This window comes from Camelina sativa, chromosome 6 (genome assembly GCF_000633955.1).
Source record: "Camelina sativa cultivar DH55 chromosome 6, Cs, whole genome shotgun sequence".
NCBI lineage: Eukaryota > Viridiplantae > Streptophyta > Magnoliopsida > Brassicales > Brassicaceae > Camelina > Camelina sativa.
In genome coordinates, this window is record NC_025690.1 from 16,808,723 (window position 1) to 16,832,958 (window position 24,236).

Sequence of the window (24,236 nt, forward strand, 5' to 3'; positions counted from 1 at the left end):
AAGCTTTGTTTACCTTTCTCAGACGGCTGTGCTTTCCAAGAGCCCAATTGGTCATGATGAGAGCAGCAACAGCGAGGAAAACGTATCCAGCAACAGTCTGTGTAGCGATGTTGAATCCTAGCCATTGGTAAATCTCGGTTGTGTAATTGGCACATGTGACAATGTTGAAGAGGAAACCGCGTGGAATCTGGTAGCCTCCAGACCCACTGGGGTCCCTAAGATTCTTCAGCAAAATGTGACAGTAGAAGTTTGCGACTTGGCAGACCAAACCAAAACCGAAACCAATCTTCATCTGAAGGTCACTGACTGGTGTGTACAAGGGATGGTTGACGTAATACGCAATGTAAGCACCAAAGCTCCAGTAATAAGCACAGTTCCTGAACACATTCGCGATTGGGGAGGTTGCATGGCTGAACCGATGAACGAAAAACGTTTCTAAGATCCGTTTGAAGTAGTGAAAGCACCAGTAGTACATAGCGTACGTCTGGACAGGATGGATCACACGGTCCTCTCCATATCCAAGGAACTTGTAAACAGGTAAGTAGTAAAAGACAGGGTAGATAAGGAGAGGGCCAAGATACTCGAAGAAGAAGAGCGTGCGGTAGGAAACTTGTGCCCCCAAGTCTTTGAAGACTACGGTTAAGGAGTTGTTGTTTCCATCACAGTACTCCTTGAGTGATTTCTTGCTATTGAGTACAACAGGTTTCTCCTTTGATCCAGGAGCTACAGGAAGAGTCAGTCTTTGCCTCGACGGGTAAAACTTCTTAGCTGATGAAACAATAAAACCCAAATCAAACCTTTTAACACCAAATGAAAAAATACCATAATACATTTAGTAAATCTATTCAAAGATGTGAAGAAGAAAAAACTTCAATACAGTTACTGACTTACTGTAGAGAAACCAGATTGAAGTGACACACTGATTATACATTGTAGTAAGAACTAAAAAGAATTCAGATATTGTCATTACAACCTATCGTCAGTAATAGACAAGCCTAAAATGAACAGTTTGTCTGGCTAAAAAAAGGGACTGATCCATTAATGACAAAAGGTTGTGATGAATGATGATTGATACAGAACCAATACTGTGTTTAGAAGCTTATAAGTGATCCTTCTCACCATTATATAGCATTATCAAATCTAGATACTCCTTTAAGCTTAGCTTCAACACAGAACTTGATTATATAAACCCATAAGCATCAAATTCTAAAAGGAGGAACTCAAAAACACATAAAAACTGCAATGTACATGAATGACATTTTAACACTAGCTTACACAGTCAAGACTAGATCTATCTTGAGCATTCGAGAAGTCAAATAAATCCCTAGTAAAAATGAAAACTTTACCTCTCTTATAAAACGCTTCTTGCAGATCAGCAACAGTGGCCTGCGTAGAACAGAACACACACACACACACAAAATTCGAATCAGCAACCCTCAAATCAATAAATAAAAAAATAAAAAAAGAATGAAACTTTCCCTACATATCTCCAGGGGGATATCGAGCAAGCAAACTTAAAGGAACAAAAAAAAAAAACCTCAAAATCACATTATAGAAACAGACCCATTAACCAGAACATGAAGCAGATCGGAGAAAGAGTATCAAAAGTACCGAATCGGGGAGGTCGAGGGGAGCCTTGAGAACTTCTCTGCCGCTGCGAGAGACAACGGTGACCTTCATGACGATTAAGCGGAGCAAACGAGGAATACCCAGATGAGGAAATTGAGAGAAAGAGAAAGGAAACTAAATAGAGAGGAGGAGGAAGAAGAAGAAGAAGAAGAAGAAGAAGACGAGATTGAGCATTGAAGAGGGATGTAGTTGGGAGTAGGAGAACTAACTATCTTCCCAACTTATACCATTGGGACCATTTATTTATTTTACTTCATTTGGTCCCCATCCTTTTTTTTGGGTCCAAATATAAACATTTGTTGGAAATAATGGCTTTTGTTTTAAGGATCCATTTATTAGTAAACCATTCAGATTTTGTTTTTGACTTTTTTTTTTTTGGTTTATGTATCATTTTAGAATTAGACATTTAGAATTAGAAATTTAGAATTGTACACCTAATTAAGTGTTGTTTAAAACGGTATCAAAGCACGCAGTGAAAAAGAGTCTTATGTTTGCTTCCATTAACGAAAAATGAAACGGAGTAAAGAGAAAGAATCCTCGTTGTTGTCTTGTCGTTTAAAAGACGTAATTATATAATCAATGCTCCCTTAATTAACCCACATGCATCGGAAGTAGTAGTGTTGAGTTTGTTGGTCAACGAACTTTGCTTCGCCATTTATCAATAAAATGCCCATACTCAACAGATTGACCCAATTACAGCTAGTATTAGTATTATTTACAAAGTTTGTGTTGTGAATAGCAAAGCCATCGGCGGATCTGCCCATCGTAGACACGTCTCCTGGCTCCTAGATCTAGATGTAACGCTTTACCCCGGCTAATTAAGCAAATGCATAACGGTATTCCTTGAACGGTTTTTTTGGGATAAATTAATAATGAAGCCAGCGGAAACATGCAATCAAAAACACCATACTGTACAAACAAATATTCTAACCTAATAATATCTTCCTCTTTTTACAAATTACAAAGGCCTTGAATGGCAAGTAGATTCTACTATAGTTTTTGGATTTTGTTTTTCAAAAACCAATTTTTTCTCCATTCAAGATTTTACATTAAATAGATTTCCTAAAAGATAGGAAAACTAGTTTTTAGTTTTTCTTTACAAATATTAACAAAAGCTAGAATCCACATAATTACAGATTTTAGGAAAAACTTACGATTCTTTTTATTTTTTTATGTTTCTTTATGTAATTATTTTAAAAATAATTTTCTTACAAAAAACTAAAATCTCAAAAATCAAAAACCAAAAACTAAAAACCAAAATCTATAATCTAAAAACCATTTAAAAACCATCTTCCATTCATGGCCAAAGCTAGATGATTTTTCTCAAGTGAGCAGTACAAGTATTACAATATTCTTCTCTAAAGAAACGTTTTTTTTTTTGGTTCTCAGTGTACAAATTATCCAATCTACCACAATTTGAGCATTCATTAGTCTATTTTACTCCTACAAGTATGACTTTATAAAATTAAGGTGTAAAAGTGGCAACACCAGATATAGCTAGCATGAAACACTTTTAAAGCAGTGATTAGAAAGCCGTATATAGATAGCTAAATAGATTATACTATATTATGGCTATATCTTTCAGAGCATTTCCCTTACTGATGAAATTATGCGCAGGTTCTTGCATTGGAATCTAGGAATCTTCTACTAAAGAATGACACGTGATAACGATTTCAATTTGATGCTAGCTATATCGATTTTTCTCACTTAAAAGTATATCTTGAAAGCTAATCAAGATCAAGCTATATGAGTAACTATTAATTGTATCATAGATGCATATAATATTAATATTGTGTGTAAATATGAAATATGGATGCAAGAAAAAGAAAAGAAAAAGCTGCAGAGAAGGTGTGTTGCTTTACAACCATGAATATGGGCTCATGAGATGTACACTACAGATAAGAGAAGATTCTTTTTTAGTTGCATGAAAATGTATTACTAATATATAAAAAAAAAACACTACATGCACATTTCTATAAAGACGAACTTCTTTTAAATAATAAATTTCNAAAAAAAAAAAAAAAAAAAAAAAAAGATAAAGTGCTCCTTAAAAAGTAAACATACAAAAACTAATGGCTCCTACTGGTAACCATTAGAAAAACAAAAAAAAAAAAATAATACAGAATGGAATAAACAATTTTTGAGAAATGAAAAGAAAATCTGCAGAGAATGAACAAAATAATAAATGGTAACCATTACCATTTATTGCTAATTTTGTTTATTCTCTGCAGATTTTCTTTTCATTTTTCAAAAACTGTTTATGTCATTCTGCATTATTTTTTTTATTATTTTTCTTTTTGTTCTTCTAATGGTTACCAGTAGGAGCCGAAAATTCTTTTACTACAAAATTAAATATTATAAATAAACACATTTTTATTTATTTTAAAATAAAAAAACGAATTTTTATATTTGTTTTTTTTTTGTTCCATTTGTTCCTCATCAATTTTGGAGAGGAACATTTTTGTACTATTGTTCATTATTTTTTAAAGAATGTAGAGGAATGTAGAGAAAAGTATATTACTTTCAAATGGTAAAAAATTGTGGAATAAAAAGGAATATGACATTCCTCCTCATTCTTTTTTTAAATATTGGTCACCAATTGGAGCCAATATGTATAGATTTTCTATATCATAATTTCATACATTTTTTATTAAAATAACATAAAATCTGAAAGACTAATTTAACAAACTGTTTCAAGTCCTCATCTACTCACCCTAGCTAGAAGAAGTGTAAACCCAAGACTTTTTTTTATGTTTTTGCATTATGGGGAGTAGCCGTTCTTCATCGATAAATTAGAGGTCTCTGATTCGAGCTAAGCTTCTTCCCTAGTCGTTCAATAGCTCACCAATAGATGAAGACACCGTATTATCCCTCTTGTTTCAGCTACTTCGAAGCTCAACATGTTACATTCCGACTAAAACACTCTCAGTTACTCAAACATATAACTTATTATCATAGATCGATATGTTACTAATTACTTACTTTCAAAATCAAGTTGTTCGCGTTGCTGATGCCAAATTTTTTTGTGAGATAAATTTAGTACACATAATTGAAAGAAAATTGGCTAGTTCATATTACTACTACAGAATTTCAAAATCATGTTCTTTCTGTGTTTCAACTTCATCCAAATTTCCAAGTAATTCAAATTTTTTGGAAGTTCTTCTTATCGTTTTGGCTCAGTTTGATCATTTTCTTAGTTGAAACGATTTTTTTATAATGAAGATAACGATTAGTGAGAGACAGAGAGAGATGTTTGTTGTATAGATAGTATCATTAGATAATTAATTTTAATAATATGTTTTTAAAAAAAAGGTTAATTAATTGTGAATTATGTAGTTAGCGATGTTTGCTGTTATGTGTCGACATAGTTTGGTCCATTAAAAAGAAGGTCTGATCAAATTTACATAATTTGGACCACAAATCTTTCTTTTAGAAATGGCGCGCGGAGCGGACTGGGACACCTTCCTAAAACATGTCCGTCTTTACTAAATCTTACGTACCACTCACATTTGTAAACATATTATAAAATATAAATCATAAAATACATATAGATTGGCCAGTGATCATACAGTAAAACCTCTATAAATTAATAAACACTATAAATTAATAAATTTTGTCAGTCCCAAGTCAAACCAGTATAAAAAATAACAAAATTCGATAAGATAATAAGATAATAATTTTTCTGAAATCCTCATGTAAAATATGGTCTCAATAATATTATAAATTAATAATCATGTAAATTTACATATATATATATATAATGAATATAAAGAAAAAAATATAATGTATATTTCTCCTAAAACTCATATCTACAAAACAACTGTTATGTTGTATTCTCAAACTATAATGATATAAAATATTTTGTAACATGTCATAAATATAACTATATTTTTTTAAGTTGTCAATTTTTAGATATCCATCATTTACATTTTGATAGTTTGATTGACTATTAAAATACAACAATCTATATTATTATTCATGAATTAATTTTATGTATGTCATGTGTATAAGTGAATTTGTCTATTGTATTTGTAATTTATTGTTAATAATGTTTTCTAAGTATTACAAATTCAATTCCAATACCATAAAATTTTGAATATTCGAAATTATTGTTAAAATTGTCTCAATTCATAATTTTAAAAAGTTAAACTATTAAAAATATATCTATAAATTAATAATTATTAATTTACAAATTAATTTCACTATAAATCAATAAATGTATTGGTCCCAACATTATTAATTTATAGAGGTTTTATTGTAATTCGAAATATATTATTTTCAATCATTCAATGTTATCGTTAAGTAATCACGAGGTGGTGGGCTAGTGGTTTTAGTCTTGGTAGAAGAGTTGCCCTGTTGGTCTAGGTCAGAGATCGATTCTTTCCAAGCGCAGAATTGCTCAGATTTATCCCTTTAACTACATGAATATAGATTCATTGCTTACAGTCCATTTGCATACCCGAAAAAACTCTATAGGATACCAGAATCAGGAAAAAAAAGAAAAGAAATAAACAACTGTGTAGAATCATCATGATTTGATTTATTGGCTTAATTATAAATTCTAGTTTTTATTTATCTTGTGTTGTAAATTATCCAAATCACTAAATCAGTACATTATAATTTCTTCTTTGATATCGAAGTTCAGAAAAAAACTGAACGATTTATTAATTGGATCACAAAATCTAATAGTATTATCATTTATTTGAAGGAAACCATATACATATATAGAATCATAAGAGTTCTTGGATCATTCTTAAGACTGACCACTCGGAATCTATAAAATCTCGCCATGCAAAGGTAATCTATTTTTATAAGACGAAAAACACAATGACGAAAAATTATAAGAAAGATAACTAAAATAATACTATGAAAAACGAAACTTGGGTCACACCCGAGGAAAACAAAGGTACACTCGATTGTGACAACTCCACCAAAGACCACCCCACTACCAATTCACCTTTATTTGTTTCTTTATTAATTTCCAAATCTTTTTGTTTTTTTATATATTAATCTAGCTAATTATTCGCCTCTCTCGTTGTTTTTTGACCTTTTAATTAAAAAAATTGAAGGGAGGTGCCTAGGGTTTCTCTCTCTGCATGGCCAGTACTCTTGCGCTTCACATTTCTTTTTGGGCACCACTGTCTGTAAACGTATGCAAAGAAAGAAAAAAAAGCTTACATGCTAAGAAAACTATATTTCCTTGTCGTTTCTCTCATAAAAGAATTATATTGAAATTTATCGGTGCTAATGAAATACAATATATGTAGAAAGTGGAATCGGATCGGACAAGGGAGTGAATTATCTACCAACTTAGATTTCAATCGTCTTTTTCTCATTGATTGACAAGTAACATACACAATATACTAACACAGATATGATATCCTTATAAAAAATGTATATATAATTACTTAATCAAAAATACACACATATGATATCATAGTTTCATTCAACCAAATGTTGTAGTGAAATTGATCAATTTCATACGGAGCTATCAGCTATGTGCGAGATTAATATTAGTATAACATATATGAAACAAATTCATACTTGATATAAACAGTGATACAACCAAGACACACACAATGACGTCGTAGATGATTGACTTGCGAAAATAAGCAAAACAGAAAACTTCTTTAAATCGACACTTAATTCCAAAAAGGTTAACAATAAATAAGAAGGTTTTTTCATGAAAACAAAAAGAAATAAAAGAGACTAAGAGAATGATGAAAATTGAAAGAGAAAAGGAAAAATAAAATAAAAAAGAGTAAAGAGAATTAAGAAACACAATAAATTAAACAAGGAAACTTCATTTCATCTTCTTTTTATCTCATTCAGCTCCTCTCTTCTCTCTTCTCTCTCTAGATCAATTCTTTCTTATATGATGTGATTTTCCACCATATCTGCGACCTCTTACCTAAAAAAAAAAGAAACCATTTAAAGATGGTTTTCTCATCTCTTCCAGTGAATCAGTTTGATTCACATAACTGGCAGCAGGTAATATTCGTTTATGATGATATTAGATGTTCTTCATTCATTCATTTTTTCCTCTTATAAGTTCGATCAAGATATATGAAGATTGCAGTTTTTGTTCTACAAAATTGCTACTTAGTTTTTTTCTCTTGTTCATCTCTGCGGAAAAAAAAAAGAAAAAATTCGCGTATATACTTATTCTTAAGCTGATAAAAACCTTTTTTCATGTCTTCTCTCGAATATACCAGTAATTTATATAAAGATGAGTTTAATTTTGATCTTTATTTTTCTATTTTAAGGACTTTGGTTTTATGAAGTTATGCATATTTTCCTTATAGAATGTATTTTTCTCTTTGTCTAGCTTTTTACACCGCCATCGAATTAAACAAAAAGTTACTATGACTTTAATCTGTGCGTTATTATTCATCCATTTTCTTTCTGCAGCTTTGTCAAAAAACAACTATAATAAATCTGCAATTCTTGTCAAAGTAGAACAATTATCTCTTTTCTTTTCTCACCGACCAATGTTTCCTACTCGAATCCTTTCTGCTTTATTGCAATCCTGAAAACTAATAAGTACTAATTAATTATGTGAATATGCAGCAAGGGAGCCAACAGCAGCTAGACTGTGTTACAACTGACCAGAACCCTAGTAGTTACTTACGGCAGCTCTCATCACCACCGGCTTCTCAGGCTGGCTCGAGCCAAACTAGAGTGAATTCGATGGTGGAACGTGCTCGGATCGCGAAAGTCCCATTGCCTGAAGCAGCTCTAAATTGCCCTAGATGTGACTCTACCAATACAAAGTTTTGTTACTTCAATAACTATAGCCTTACTCAGCCTCGCCATTTCTGCAAAACATGTCGCCGCTATTGGACACGTGGTGGTGCCCTGAGGAATGTTCCTGTTGGAGGAGGCTTTAGGAGGAACAAGAGAAGCAAATCCAACGGCGGGAGATCGAAATCTACTGTCTTGGTCTCGGCTGATAACAATACCACTACTTCATCACTTACTTCCCACCCAAGTTACTCAAACCCTAGCAAGTTTCTTAGCTACGGCCAAAGCCCGGGGTTTACTTCCAACTTACCCATCTTGCCTCCTCTCCAAAGCCTTGGATCAGACTACAATTCAAGCAACAATGGGTTAGATTTTGGCGGCATTCAAATAAGCAACGTGATAAGTGGGATGAGTTCTAGTGGTCGGATCTTGGACCCATGGAGGATACCTTCATCGCAACAAGCTCAACAGATCCCTTTCTTAATCAACACTAACGGGTTGATACAATCTTCGAATGCGTTATATCCAGTACTAGAAGGTAATGAAGGTGTTAATCAAGCCGATCCACAACAAAAGAGTAGTGACTATTCCAATCAGCTAATGTCTAAACCCTTGATGGAGTTGGCTTCACGCGGAGATGAAGCCGAGCAAACGAGAAATGTGAAGGCCGAAGAGAATGATCAGGATCAGGGTAGTAGAGATGGGGATGGACTAAATAACTTATCGAGAAACTTTTTGGGGAATATTAACATAAACTCATCCGGGAACAATGAATACACATCATGGGGCAGTAATAGTTCTTGGACCGGTTTCACCTCCAACAACTCGACAGGCCATCTCTCATTCTAAATACTCGGGCACTAGCTATTCTTGATGATTCTTTTGTTGGTTGGGTTATATATTGATCGCTTGCCATGCGTGTTATTAGTGAGGAGAGATCAAACCATGCATGCAGCTATATCCAAAGGCTAATTTTGGGGCTCCAGAGGAAAGGTATGGTTAATTATAATTGAAACTATCTTTTTCATATTTAAAAAAAAAATCAGAGTGTGAGTATGTTAATTGGTTCTGGTGATATATGTGTTTATTGGAATTTGGTGTTATTGGTTATATATAGTTAGAGGTGTGGGTGATGTATGAATTCAAGAGTTGATGATGGAAACCTTTTTTTGTGTGTTCATTGAATAATCAATCAAATTCTCAATTTCTTGGAGACCCATTATGAGACATCTATAGAGCATGTAATGTATATGTAAACGTAATTAAGTCGAATTTTAACTCTGACCAAAGCAATTGTTTTTTGTCGAATGTATATCCTAAGTTCAAACTATATTTCCAAAATAACATCCATTTTCAAATGAGGATATGATTCACTTCTTTGGTAAAACTAATTATATTCTTTTTTTTCTTCTTAAATATGAAATATAAACACAAATAAAAAACGCAAATGTTTTCGTTTGCATTTTTTCATTTTATTATCAAGAACAAAAAAAAAGACTAACTAGAGACTTTGCATTAAAAATATTTCTATTTTTCATTAATAATTAGAGATAAATACGTTTCAAATTTTAAATATAACGATGCATGTAAAAATGATATTTTTATATTATGCCCATTACTGTGAACCTTTTTCACAAATTCTACAAAATGGTAAAAGGATGTGGAACATAAAATTATAGAAACTAAATCAATTATAGATAGAAACTAAAGCTACCACTCGAGCTAAAGAACAATGGAAAAATCAGTTATAAGGAATTCAGGGATTTTTTGTCGTAAGTGACAAAACAAACGTAAGACCAGATGGAATAAAAAAGTACGGACATATGTATGTGTACATACATCCATTTATACACTCATACACAAAGAGATAGAGAGAGATGCAGGAATCATATTTTTCAATTTAACCTATTTTTATAAATATTAAATTCATTATTGATATAAAACGTTATTTATAAAAATACAAACGTTTTCGACCATCGTCTCTCTCTCCCGCGACATTACTGAGGGTACGAGATCAATACATGTGTTTATGAAAATTGAGAAATAAGTCTTTTGATGAGTGCCAATCTCCAAGGGGTTGTGGAATCTTGGCTTTTTGGATATACTTTTGCAAAAACCAATGCCCTCGAATAAAATGTATATTTCCCAAAATCATATCGCTCTCTTTCCCATTTAGCATTAGAGACTTAGAGTTAAAGTAAATTCATAAGGCACACACCCAATCCAATTTTAGAAATATACCTGATAATTAAAGTGCAAGAATAGCAAAATGCGTCAAAAGAAAAGAAAAGATAACAAAAAACACAAAAGGAAAAGAGAAAGCATATGTTCATGTCTCGTCTTTTGTCCGAAAAAACAAAATGTTCATGTCTCGTCCTCCATAGTCCACAACATATCAAATGCAACCAAAGTACATCTTTTTAGTTTAACTTTTATTTTATTTTATTTTTAATTGTAAGTTTTCATATTACGGTCTAACCGAGAATAGTAGCTCACGTTCTTCCACATGCCCTCAAATCATAACCTCACTTATCTTCTTCTTCACATAATGTTCACAGATAGCAGTTACCAATTTTATGAATCAACTCTACTCTGATTCACTTTTGATTTCTTTCTTTTTTTTTGTTTCCTGAATTCGCATGCGATCGGTTTTAGAGCAATGTTAAATTACGAATGAAATGAAGCTAGAGAGGAAAGTGTTAAATTAAACTAACGTGGAGGACTGATCGGGGTGCAGAAAGATCAGGTGTGTGGTAATGTGTTAATTAGGAGTATTATAATGAGAGGTTAGATGTTAAGTTTAGTTAGTAATAAATTAGAAAGAAAAGATGTTAGTCTTTCATATCGGTGTAAGTTTGAGGCTGATAGCATAATACATTCGATGAATTAGCTTAGATTCAGAGGTAACGGAATATAAGAGGCGAATCGAGTCCATATGTATCTTTTGGTGAAGGTCTTTGAAGTAAAATCATATTAAAAAAATGAATGGACTTGATTTTGGGCTTGTTTCTATATGATCTTCCGTGGTCTTGGCTTCTTGGACTCCTTTCCAAGATTTGGCAGTTGTGGTTGGGATCTCTTCTAGATCATTATTTAATCACAATCACAATGCATGTCTAAATTACTAAACCGGAATTGATATTTTGTTGGTGTTAATTATGTGGTTCGGGACTCTATTTTTTTAATGCTAGTCTTGGTGGTGTCATCATTATTGGCTCCTCTAAATGGCCGAGCCTCTTTACGTCCTTGACTTGCTCTCTCGATCTCCGTCTTGATCTTTTTACTCGAGGCATTCGGCTTTTCGAACCGCTTGGTTTCTTTTATTTTATCTAAAGGTAAAAAGTATTTGACCAAAAACCGAAAATCAAATTGGAGATTTTCCTCTTTTTAAAAAAATTCCATTGTTAAGATTTTACCATTTTTTTTTTATGAATAAATAACAAAAATAAAAATATAAAAGGTACACACCGCCCCTTTTTATTTTTATTTTTAAATAAAAAAAAACAACCCTAAAACTAAAAAGTACTAGTAAATACTGAGACGGTTTGATTGCTCTAAAGTCTAAACCATCACATCTTTTTCTCTCTCGTCGCGTCTACAAAATCCATCCTTTGGGCTAAACCTCATCTTCCCCCACGAATCTAGTAGTTCCTTCTCTCTCTCTCTCTCTCTCTCTTTCGTCCGGTGGCTTGTTAACGATGGCAAACAATCAAGCAAGCCTTCTTCTTCAGAAACAACTTAAAGGTTTCTTTTTTTTTTTTTTTTTTTTCTTGTTCGATCCGTCTAGGGTTTTTGATTTATGTTTTTTTTTTTTTTTGCTCTGGATTGGGTTTGATTTCGAGTATCGTGGTCTGGGTTTTTGGCTAATTTTGTTGGGTTCTTTTCAGATCTGTGCAAGAAGCCTGTTGATGGTTTCTCAGCTGGCCTCGTTGATGAGACTAACGTTTTCCAATGGAGCGTCTCAATTATGGGTCCTCCTGATACTTTGTAGTAAGTTTCTTTCTTCTTCTTTCTTTCTTTTCTAATTTGTCTTGCTTGTTGAAATCAGCCCTATTCCTCTGTTTAGTATCTCAATGTAAGTTCGTGGATTCGTTTTCGATCAACTTGTAGTTTGTTTTGCATTGCCTTAAGATGATTCCATTTGATTGGTTCTGTTGTGCTCCCACTTGTGTTATTGTTTGATTGAGGATAACATGAGTGACTTGTTTTTTTTTTTTACCTGGTCTGCTCTTATAGGTTTGAGTTTATTAGATGAATTGTTGTGGTACCAAATTACTACATGGTATTGAAACTTTATGTCTTTTGATTTTGCAGTGAAGGTGGTTTTTTTAATGCAATTATGACGTTTCCAGAGAATTATCCAGTTAGTCCACCAACAGTGACGTTCACCTCAGAGATGTGGCATCCTAATGGTGTGTGGATTTTATTAATTCTTCTGGAGATAACTAATCTTGGTTTACCTCGAACTTTTAGATTCAGTCTTCTGATGATGTTTTTGTACTCTTTTTGACTCTAGTTTATGCTGATGGAAAAGTTTGCATTTCTATTCTTCATCCTCCTGGTGATGATCCTAATGGATACGAGCTTGCCTCAGAACGTTGGACCCCTGTTCATACGGTATGTGTTTTATTTTCATCTTTTTCTTTCACTGTTTAGCTTCAGTGCCCTCGTAGTTTGTATGTAGGGCTGAGTTATCTATGGGTTTGGATTTCTTGGGGTCTGCTTTATAGCCCAACATTCTTGGAATACAGCTAGCTTTCTCTTGTGTAGAAAGGTTTTAGAAAGAGACTGGTTTTGTTTGATATTGAGCTTATTCACTCCGCACTTGTGTCACTTGCTTTTAAAATGTTCTTGGAATTTATAAGTCCTTAGGAGTACTCTGGAGAATAGTGCAACTTAGATTAAACCTCTTTCAAGTAAGGGTACTTGAGTGGAATATGGACTACATACTGTTTTATCTGTTCTGTACCTCTTTAATCGATAGTGTTTGAGTGTTCTCTTATTAGATCATATGAGAAAAGAAGACTGTACTATATTGAAGCTAATGTTGGGTCTGTATGATGCAGGTAGAAAGCATTGTGTTGAGTATCATATCGATGCTCTCGGGTCCCAACGACGAGTCACCCGCGAATGTGGAAGCAGCAAAGGAATGGAGAGACAACAGAGCAGAGTTTAGGAAGAAAGTGAGTCGCTGTGTCAGAAGATCGCAAGAGATGCTGTGAACATCTCTCTCTTGCGTTTTTTTCGTGTTGTAGAAAATTTCTATTCTAATCTTATGAGAGAGCGTAAGCAGATCCATCTTCAAGCAAGCAGCAAATGAATCTGACTGTCAAAAAGCAGCTCTTCTTTTCTTCTTTATTTTTTTTCTTCTTTTCTTTTGGTTTTGGGTTTGGCTTTTAAGGTTTGGAATATTGTAGTGGAATCAAATCCACTCCATATATTAGGATTATCGTTAATGGATTCGTTTTCACATTCTCTTTTGATATTCATTTGATATGGCTTTTCTTTTTTAACTTAATTCTGGTTTTGGGGTAATTCTGAATTTTATAACTTGTGGTAGTTTTGTTTAATTGCAAAAGGTCAGAAGTTAGAATTCGAAAAGAATATTTCAATGTTGTCTTTCGGTTGATATACTCATATACTTCTGTTCTCTAGACGAGTCTTTAAAAAGTTGCTGTTAACAACACTCTGATTGTTTTGATTTAAAATCTGGTGGTTCAACCAAATTTGGAGATAATGATTTCCAATGATGTAGCCACGGTCACAGGAAACAAAACCCTTACTCGAACCACTTGATGTCTATGAAGAGTGCGGTCTAGCTCACGAGCTCATACATAAGATACGAGCATCCAAATTATTATCTCAGTTAACTTATCCATATTTCGGTTACATGACGGATCACGAATGTGTCAGCTCAAACTTTTTGCAAGTAGCTATCATATATGCTAGGTTTCTTTCTTACTCCTATAATTCGTCCCCTCCTGCGGATTAGTGGACACTTCACAAATTTTACGATAATTCTTCAATTAAGAAAAGAGCATAGAATAATAAAATAAAAAAGAAAGAGGGGTATTTTTCTTATCCCATTCGGATGGATTATATTCTTTCGGAAGGGGATACATTAGTTACATTTATATATGAAAAATCGAGATCCGGTGATATAACACAAGGTCTTCCAAAAGTAGAACAAGTGTTAGAAGTCCGCTCGATTGATTCAATATCGCTGAACTTAGAAAAGCGGATTAAGGGTTGGAACAAGTGTATAACAAGAATTCTTGGAATTCCGAAACAACCACAATATGCACCACTTCCAATTGAAAAACAAATACTAGTCATTTATGCAGCTGTCAATGGATTCTGTGATCACCTTGATACTCAGTTCCAGTGATCCTAAATCTTCTCCAGATTATGTTCCCGATCCTGTTTCAGATTCTCTTTCAGTTGTGGAAAGAAGCCGACGGGGCCAGAAGCTTCTCAAGCTCAAGCATTTACTTTTCAATCATATTATTATTACTCTACTCCATCTTCCCAGTTAAATATCCATAGACAGATGATACAAAGGCCAATTATATTATCTTGAGTTTGATACGGTAAATCGTTAAGTAAACAAAGACAATAAGGAGATCCAAAATATGTGAACAGAACAGTTTGGTGTTTAACTTAGTTTTGGTTTTGTTTTTCGTTGTTCTCGTGAAAAGGAGCGTAGTAGTACTAGTAGGAGGGAATGGCTCGAACGTCATTTTCACACTTTCTTTTAACAACAACTCCAGCATTAATTACCCAAACAGTTTTGTTACAAAACATTTAAAAGACAGACAGCAGCAAATAGCAACAAATGTTTGGTTTTTATTGCCTTTTTGTGTACCTAATCCATTTTTTTAAGTCAGAAATGTGCAGTGTAAAAATATATGGAAAACCGGGTTTCAAAATATTTCGTTTCAAAGTGCACTTTCTCTAGCTCTCACCTGTTTGGTCGAATCTCTCTGACCACTTACGTAAAAAAGCTCATTTGCATTTAATGTTTCGACCGTTTCACGTATATAAAATTGAGGGATTTTGTCATTTTGAATATATATATATATATATATATATATATATGAATAGTAATTGTTAGAATCAACCCGGTTCGGTTAAGGTTAATAAACCTAGACTATGATTATTGGTAAGCCTCAAAAACTTACAATATAATGGTGAGATTTATGCAAAAGATGAGAAGAAAATATCAACCAAAAGATCTATGATTAGGCTTGTTAGATTTCTTAGCATAAGTTTTTTTATCCATGATAAGTCGCATAATCTACTTTATATTAAAAATGTGGTTTTTTTAAAAAATAGAAAAAATGTTATTTGCCTAAATTATTTAAGAGATGAATAGAAAAATCTAAGACATATTTTTGTGAAGAGAGTTTTTTGTTTTCTTATAATTTAATCCATTTTTTAACATACACCAAAATACAAAATCAGATAAGATTTTAGAACAATTTTTTTATAAATTCTAAAAAGATGTTAAAGAAAAAAAATAAAAAATAAAAATTTATTTGCCTATTCAATAGATTCTTTTTTTTTCACTAGAACATTTTCATTATATTAAACCAAGGTGAAATACAAATGTATAGTGCATTTTTGAAATCCTAAAACCAACGGAAACCAAAGATATCCTCGGAAGCTTAAACCCCACGGGAACAGATTGAAAACTAAAGCCAAAAGATTATCAATCTTCATTTTATTTTCTTTCTTCACACAATCACTGGTATGGTCATTGATAACCAACTAAACCACGAGCCTAAACCAAAACAATCAAGAACAGCGACATTAAACCAGTCCGGTTATCAAACTATGTCTCTCTTTGTTTCTCTCTCTCTCTGTCACTCTCCACCTTTCTTTATTTTTGCATCACTTTCCCTCTCATTCTTTCTTTCTTATATCTCTCTCTCTCTCTCTCTCTCTCTCTCTCTCCTTCATTGCCTCGTGACTGCAACCAAATCACTTTTTAAAAAACCGCCGCACTTCTCATGAGTCTTCTTCTTCTTCTTCTACTTTCATCATCATCATCATCACCGTCGTCGTTAACTGTATAAAACCTATCTCCTCCGGCCGTTCTTCACCTCCGCCATGCGCTCGCCGCATGGTTTCCGTAACGGCGGCGAATCTCCGACATCCCGGGACCGAACTCACTTCCACTCAACCGTCACAGCTCAGAAACTCCGCCGATTCAACTCCTTAATCCTCCTCCTCCGCCTCGCTTCTTTCTCCTTCTCCCTCGCCTCCGCCGTCTTTATGCTCACCAATTCTCGCGGCTCCGGTTCTCCTCACTGGTACGATTTCGACGCTTTCAGGTTCGACTCTTCTTCTCACTCTAAATTTTTCGAAAACCATGAGCGAATCTATCTCGAAATTGAAGATCAGAATCGGGGCTTTAAAATTTGCAGATTCGTGTTTGTGGCAAACGCGATCGTGGCGTTATATTCAGTGTTCGAAATGGGAACTTGCGTTTGGGAATTCTCAAGAGAAACCACCTTATGGCCTGAAGCTTTCCAGGTCTGGTTCGACTTTGGCCATGACCAGGTAACTACACTCTAATTCAAATTTTTTTTTAAAAAAGCTTTTTAAAGTCGTCATTAAAGTAAACATGTTTTCAATCATTGCTTCTAATTATTTTATTCTTTAAGTTGATGTCCCTTAAATTTAATTAATTAACTGTCTAATGTAAATAATTAAGTTGTGTAAGTTCAAATTGGGCAGGTGTTCTCGTACCTATTGCTATCGGCAGGATCGGCAGCAGCAGCATTGGCTAGAACGATGAGGGGAGGTGACACATGTACGGCTAACAAAGCCTTTTGTTTGCAGTCTGATGTAGCCATTGGTTTAGGCTTTGCTGCTTTTCTCTTCTTAGCTTTCTCTTCTTGCTTCTCTGGTTTTCGCGTTGCTTGTTTCCTTATTACTGGCTCTCGTTTTCACCTTTACTGATGATAGATTCTTTAATGATAATAATAACATAGAGTCGTTTTGTTTTCATGGAGTTTGTTGATTCATGTGTTTAATACACTTTACCATCAAGGAGAGATATAAAAAAGTATAGAATCAAAACTATATATGAAGAGCTTCTCCATTCACCAAAATTGTTAGATCTAAGCTTCAGCTACAGTCGGAGTTTGCTCTACCTTGACCTTGGCTTTTCCGGTTTTCTTACCAACCTTTGGCTTCTTCTCCTCTTCTTCTTTCTCTGGATTCAGCTCTATCCTTGCAAATACGGGACTCGCTTGCTCCATTACTTGTCCTCCCTTTAGCCCTCCCCATTTGGTGTCATTCTAAACAAAATAAAACTGTTAAAATCAATTCATGAAGCTTTTTTTTGATCAACGGCAACTTCATGAATTTCTTACCCAGGTTATGCTATTGAATTGATCAAGTGAATAGCCAAGCTGTGAATATATCCTCAGGCTTAAGCAAGGCGCGACGGGGGATAACGCAACCGCTATAATTCTCATTACTTCCAGTATAATCACCAGATCCTGTAGTTATTATAGGCAGATAACAAGTCACTAACCTAATATTCTCTAACCATCAAATCGGTAACAAATCCTTTGTTTTGTATGAAGTATAGTATAATTAGGGAAAGCAGATAAAGACCTTGGCTGCAGCTTCAGCTGAGACACCACCTTGTTTGAACAGGAACCAAGGTGCTCGTTGATCCATGTAGGTATTTCCCGCATTTCCAATCTCTAACACAGCTTCACACGCCGATGATAGTGACAGACTTTCATAGTTTGTCCTAGCCTTTTCAACCTTTTTAAGAGGAGAATGGTACAATTTGAGAAGGAAGGATTGACTTAACGAAGCCATTAGAGATGGAAAAATGCATAGAGAAGTCAAAGATTTCTTTTCGGAACATTACCAGCTTCTCCACTGTGTCTTTCAAAGGAACTCCTTCGGCTGCCATAGTCGAGTCTACTACTAATGTGGACTCACAGTTCTTCTTAAGAAGTCCAAGAGTACGGTTAAGGAGATTTCCTGAAGAGAGATACATTATTGAACAGATTTCAGAAACTAGTTCCCTAATAAATAACCAAAAGACTGGACAACCACTTAAGAATTAGTTTTAGTAGATTGAATAAAGCACCTATTTTATAAAGCGGTCTTCTGAATAGTCCCCATCATTTCCAAATTCCACCTCTCGAAGGAAGAAGTACCTGACAGCATCTGGGCCAAATTTTTGAACCAACTCAAAAGGTTCCAGAGTATTCCCCAACGATTTTCCCATTTTCATTCCATCCTATTATTTGATAACCATGGGGATATCAGAAAATCAATAATCCAGTCTTCCACTTACATGTAAGCATGAGTGAAGGAAGTTGGAAAGAACTAGAGAACTCCAACACTGAACAGGGAATATGCAGCATCAAGGGTTTTTTTGGTTCTATACCCTTGTTAGAAACCCATGGCCAAACACCATCTTGGGAAGGTTGAGACCAGCAGACATAAGCATGGCGGGCCAGTAGACGGCATGAAATCGAAGAATATCCTGCAGAAAAAATGGCCTTATCAAATAGACAAATATAAAGTCATGAATTTGGTAACAGATGCGGAAAGAAGGTTGTACTTCTGGACGTCATCCAGAATAGATATAAGCAAGAAACAAACAGTTCTCTCCTAATCACTTAACTAAACTGTTTCATTACATTTCACTGAACCAAAAAAATACGAAGAACCAACAATTACATTTAATGATCATGGGATTGTTATTCTTTCTAGCAAACTCCAGTTAGAAACACATATTGAAGGTGAACCAGATTAATATCACAAGAGTCCATAATGTGTCTAAGCTAACCTTTCCGATCAAATGCAATGAAGCAGGCCAGCCTAATGAAAGAGCAGTTTCTAGATTTTGTTGCTCATTGTCCTCTGTTAGAGCTGATATGTAACTGTAATAAAAGAGAAAAGAATTGACGTTAAAATTAAATCTCACAGTTTGAAACAAAAGCTATAAGTTAATAATGAAGAATCAAGCAGTAACCACAAATAGTTCTCGAGTACAAAAGAAAGGATATATACCCGAGTAGAGCATCAAACCAAACATATATGGTTTGTTTATCGTCGTCAGGAACAGGAATTCCCCAGTCTACTAATGCTCGAGAAATGGAAAAATCCCTTAAGCCACTCTTTATCCAACTTTGAACCTATAAAAGAGCCTATTAGTTAAGGATTAAGATAGACTGCGCTATACTAAAAGAAAAAGTCTCTATTTTGTTCTGAATAATCTGTATCACCAAAGGTCCACAAGCACTACATGAATGCTACAAGGACGAGTACCTCATTTAGGCGATACGAAGGCTGCACAAAACGAGGATTCTGGGACAAAATATCTTCAAGAGGTTTCTGATATTTCGATAAAGCAAAGAAGTAGTTATCTTCTTTCCTTGCAACACATGGGGCTTGATGGACAGGGCAACTATTGTTTTCAAGCAGCTCTTTCTCATCCTAGAGAATTCAAAAAACAAAACAAACCTATAAAACTTGTTCCACACACAGACAAGAAAGTATATTCCTAATTTCAAAAGCAAAACCTTATATTCCTCGCAGTTAACACAGTAAAGTCCTTCATAATCAGCTCTGTATATATCACCATTTGCGAAAACTCGAGCATAGAACTCTTTAACGATTGCTTCATGCTTAGGATCAGTGGTTCTGATGAACTTGTCATAAGCTATATCAAGATCTTTCCAAAGAGCTCTATAAGATTGAGAAATGAGATCACAATGCTCAGCAGGGTTACGTCCATTAGCAGCTGCTGAGGTAGCTATTTTCTCACCATGTTCATCAGTTCCTGTGATAAAGATAACCTTCTTGCCAAGCAGCCTCTACACAATCAACAACAACCACAAAATCAATCCTCTGATTTCTTATTAAAAAAAAAATTGAAACTTTGAAAGTCAGAGAGAGTGATTGAGAGAAACACACCTGGAAACGAGCAATTGAATCGGCGGCGATAGTGGTGTAAGCACTACCCATATGAGGAGGGGCATTAACGTAATAAAGAGGAGTGGTGAGGACAAATGTCTCAGCTCCATCGACGCCATTTTCCTGACTTCCGAGGCTGGAGGAAGTGCAGTAGAGGGCTCTTTTACCGGATAAAGATTGAAGCTTTTTGGAAAATCTGAAGGTGTTTCTAGAATAGAATGGTTTGGTATTAAGAGGAGTGTTGAAAGGGTTTAACAAAGAGAGGGCGTTATGAAGCGAAGTGTTCAACCTCGCCGCCATTGGATAAAATGACCTTCACCGGAGAAGAAGAAGAAGAATCAGATGAAGGAGAGAGAGAGAAAGAGAGAGACTGGCAAAATTTGGAGCGCAATTTAGGTCATTGGTTCGGTTTAATCGGTAAGCGATGACGAGAAATTAAACCAAAATCCGGTTATTAATAAATTTCAGATTAATTTGTTTATTATACCAAACAAACCGATGGAAAAGAGACATAACTGGGTTAGGCTTATAAATTCTCTTATCTCCGAGATTTTTGGTAATCGCTTTGAGAAAGGTTGATCAGTCTGAGCCCTAAATCTCTCTCTCGTTTCTTGTATCGCAACCAAGAAGACAACATGGAAGAACTGGCAGGTGTAACTCCCGGGGAATTCAGGGGAAACCTAAAACGGGAACTCAAGAAGCTCTTTCCTCCCGCTAGTGCGCAACTCTCGATTGTTGCGTCCAAAGGTCAACATCGTATATATGGAGATTATCAATGGTTTGTTGCTCCATCTTTTTCTCGTTTAACCTCAATGGAATATTTTTCAGTTTCATTACTCAATTCTTGTTTGCTTTTTTTTTGCAGTAACGATATACTGCACATGTTGTCGCCAAAACCTTTCCGGTCCGATTCTGCTCAAGCTTCTGGACAGGTTTGTTTGTTGGCTAGGTCTTTTCTATGCTCTATGGTCGTGTAGTAGTAGATTCTTGTTAACTCTTTTTTTTTTGTTTTTTTTTTCTCACATAACACTTTGTTTCAAACTTCCCTGCCTCTGAGATGGTGAAATCATGCTCTGTTACTGGATCTGGATTTATCAATTTTGTTATATCAGATGATTATATCGCCAAGGTACTCACTCACTCTTGCGTACTTTTCTCACTTGTTGTACATATGCTCATTCTTTTTCATAATTTTTTTGTCTATATCTCTGCAGAGCATTGAGAATATGCTAATCAATGGAATTGACACATGGGCGCCTACTCTTCCGGTTAAGAGAGCAGTTGTTGATTTTTACTCTCCCAACGTTGCAGAAGACATGCACGTCGGTCATCTAAGATCACCTATCATCGGTGAAACCATTGCTCGATTGCTCGAGTACTCAAAGGTTCAAGTTCTACGCAGAAACCATGTTGGTGACTGGGGAACAAATGTACCTACTTTTCTTCTCTCCAACTGTTTTCTTCATTATCTTATTTTGTTTTTTATCAAACAAATAAATCTCCAACTTTTCTTCCATTCCTACAGGCTGGTATGCTAATCGAGTACCTCTTTGAGGTATATCCTGGTGCAGCTAGTGAGTCTCTGACAACAATTGGTCATATTCAGGTCAGCTGCCTTACTTCATATGGACTCTCAAGCTTTACACTTCTTTTTAATGTACCAAATAAGTCCAAAATCAATTCAGTTTCTAACTTTAGATGTCATCTGATAGTTTTCTTACTTCCACTCAAAAATAAAATTTGACGAGGATCCTCACTTTAGAAAAAAGGCACGGCGTGCTGTGGTCCGTCTTCAGGTATAACCCGAATCACTTTTGCGTTTTTTTATGTTTGGTACTTGGCAGTGTCTCAGTATGCAGCTTCAGAATCTTACTTACTCTCATGTCTTTTTTTTTTGTTTTTTGGCGTTTCTTCTGTGCAGGGTGGAGATCCTGTTTACGTCAAAGCTTGGACTAAGATTTGTGAAATCAGTCGAACAGAGTCTAACAAGATTATTCAGCAACTCCAAGTTGAGGTTGAAGAAAAGGTAAAAGAAATAGCTGGATCTTTACTATATTTTCTTAAGTAGAATGGAGAGAGAGATACATGGATGGGTTTACTAATGGAAAATACTTTGATTCATGACAGGGAGAAAGCTTTTACAAACCTTACATTTCTAACATGATTGAGGAATTGACCATCAAGGGGTTGGTAGAAGAAATTGATGGTGCTCGTGTTATATCCATCGAAGGCTCGAAGAAACCACTCATGCTTGTCAAGAGAGATGGTGGTTTTACCTATAGCACAAAAGATATGGCTGCTCTTTGGTGAGTTAACTTACTAGTCTATATTATATATCTACCTCATATATTTTGACTTTTTGTGTCGGTAATTGTAATCTGAACTTGCATATTATGTAAAAATCTTCTTGGCTCAGGTATCGGCTTAATGAAGAGAAAGCTGAGTGGATCATTTTTGTGACAGATGCTGGCCAGCATAACCACTTTGATAAGTTATTCAAAGTAGGTTTGATGAATATATTAGTTTTATTTAAGGTCTGGCCGATTTGTGGAAATGTTTTGTCGGTTGTGACTGTGGTTTTCCTATTACTCTCTGAATCAGGCTGCCAGAAAAGCAGGATGGCTTCCAACCAATGATACAACTTACCCTAGAGTTAGCCATGTTGGTTTTGGTGTAGTCCTTGGAATAAATGGCAGGCGGTTTAATAGTTGGCATGCTTATAATTTTCGCCTAGCTGATTTGCTAGATATGGCCAAGTATTACAGTAAAGGGGCCCTTCTAGAGCGTGGTATATTACTTTAATTTGTATATTACTTTGTTGAAATCTATTCGCTTGTTCTGTTATTACGTGGTCTAACTCATCCCTCACATGTTCTTCTTTGGTTAGGCAAGGACGAAGAATGGACACTCGAAGAGCTGGACGAAACAGCTGAGGCAGTTGGATACAGTACGATGAAGTAAGTATCATCTCTATTCTTACTGCTGGTGATACTGAATTATTAATCTATCTTGTGGTGTTGTTTAATTTTCTCTTTTCAAGGTTTGCTGACCTTAAGAACAACAGATTGACACGTTATTGTTTCAGCTATGATCAAATGCTTTGTGACAAGGTACTGGAATTTGAAAGCTAGTCTACATATTTGCATTATGAAGTCATCTGCACATGCTTATTGAATAATTTGATCATATATGTCATGAGCAGGGGAAAACAGCTTTTTACCTTCTTTACGCCCATGCTCGGATCTGCGCAATCATCCAAAAGTCCGGCAAAGACATAGATGAGCTGAAAAAGGTATGGTTTTAGCATGAAACTTAATTCTTCTAATCATTGTTCATCTTTTGGTCTTATGTTCGTCCTCTTGGCTGCATTTGAACTTCCTATTGTCATTTTTAAAGCTCTGTGTATGATATGTGTTTTACCTACCCAAGTCTGTGTATTGCACCTATTTTCTTGCAGGAAGGAAAGCTAGCATTGGATCATGCAGACGAGCGAGCACTGGGGCTCTTCACCTACTTCGATTTTCGGAGGTAAAACATATGCTGATTATAGAGTGTTACTTTCATATTCTGACTTATATTTTTCTTAGTAACAATTGCAATCCATGTGTGTGCATAATTTGCAGACGGTTGAGGAAGCGTGCACCAAACTGTTACCGAACGTGCTGTGCGATTACCTATACGGCTTATCCGAACAGTGCTCCAGATTCTACAACAATTGTCAGGTGAGCATCCTCATAATTCCTGCTTTTCTATTTAGCCTAATCAAACTCTCCACCATTATACAGTATTCGTGTTTCTCTTTAAAGGTCATTGGTTCAGCAGAGGAGACAAGCCGTCTCCTACTTTGTGAAGCAACGGGGATAGTCATGCGGAAATGCTTCCACCTACTTGGCATCACCCCTGTT

General features: G+C 35.0%; 5 protein-coding genes and 1 pseudogene across 5 annotated transcripts in view; 4 read left to right on the top strand and 2 right to left on the bottom strand.

The window, feature by feature from the left end:
• The window catches only part of LOC104791824 (very-long-chain enoyl-CoA reductase-like), a 5,526-nt gene extending 3,680 nt beyond the window's left edge, over positions 1–1,846 (bottom strand). The window contains exons 1-3 of the mRNA XM_010517802.2: positions 1,612–1,846; positions 1,347–1,386; positions 14–768 (exon numbers count right to left, since the gene is read on the bottom strand). Coding sequence (XP_010516104.1) covers positions 14–768; positions 1,347–1,386; positions 1,612–1,680 — 864 coding nt within the window. The 5' untranslated portion in view covers positions 1,681–1,846. The remainder of the gene's footprint in view (positions 1–13; positions 769–1,346; positions 1,387–1,611) is intronic.
• LOC104791825 (dof zinc finger protein DOF3.6-like) lies at positions 7,465–9,586 on the top strand. Its single transcript, XM_010517803.1, has 2 exons — positions 7,465–7,620; positions 8,200–9,586. The coding sequence occupies exons 1-2, from the start codon at positions 7,567–7,569 to the stop codon at positions 9,220–9,222; spliced, it is 1,077 nt and encodes a 358-aa protein (XP_010516105.1). The 5' UTR covers positions 7,465–7,566; the 3' UTR covers positions 9,223–9,586.
• On the top strand, positions 11,913–13,932 carry LOC104791826 (ubiquitin-conjugating enzyme E2 14). Its single transcript, XM_010517804.2, has 5 exons — positions 11,913–12,117; positions 12,261–12,363; positions 12,688–12,785; positions 12,890–12,990; positions 13,440–13,932. Exons 1-5 carry the CDS (start codon positions 12,072–12,074, stop codon positions 13,593–13,595), a joined length of 504 nt encoding a protein of 167 aa, XP_010516106.1. The 5' UTR covers positions 11,913–12,071; the 3' UTR covers positions 13,596–13,932.
• LOC104791829 (CASP-like protein 4C1) lies at positions 16,282–17,386 on the top strand. The gene is made up of 3 exons (XM_010517805.2): positions 16,282–16,709; positions 16,803–16,938; positions 17,116–17,386. The coding sequence occupies exons 1-3, from the start codon at positions 16,486–16,488 to the stop codon at positions 17,338–17,340; spliced, it is 585 nt and encodes a 194-aa protein (XP_010516107.1). The 5' UTR covers positions 16,282–16,485; the 3' UTR covers positions 17,341–17,386.
• On the bottom strand, positions 17,356–20,709 carry LOC104791828 (annotated as a pseudogene).
• Positions 20,907–24,229, top strand: LOC104699142 (arginine--tRNA ligase, cytoplasmic-like). Its single transcript, XM_019246486.1, has 15 exons — positions 20,907–21,109; positions 21,197–21,460; positions 21,546–21,761; positions 21,857–21,937; positions 22,044–22,127; positions 22,253–22,357; positions 22,459–22,637; positions 22,748–22,832; positions 22,933–23,119; positions 23,219–23,288; positions 23,372–23,441; positions 23,534–23,623; positions 23,789–23,859; positions 23,955–24,053; positions 24,138–24,229. Exons 2-15 carry the CDS (start codon positions 21,389–21,391, stop codon positions 24,193–24,195), a joined length of 1,467 nt encoding a protein of 488 aa, XP_019102031.1. The 5' UTR covers positions 20,907–21,109; positions 21,197–21,388; the 3' UTR covers positions 24,196–24,229.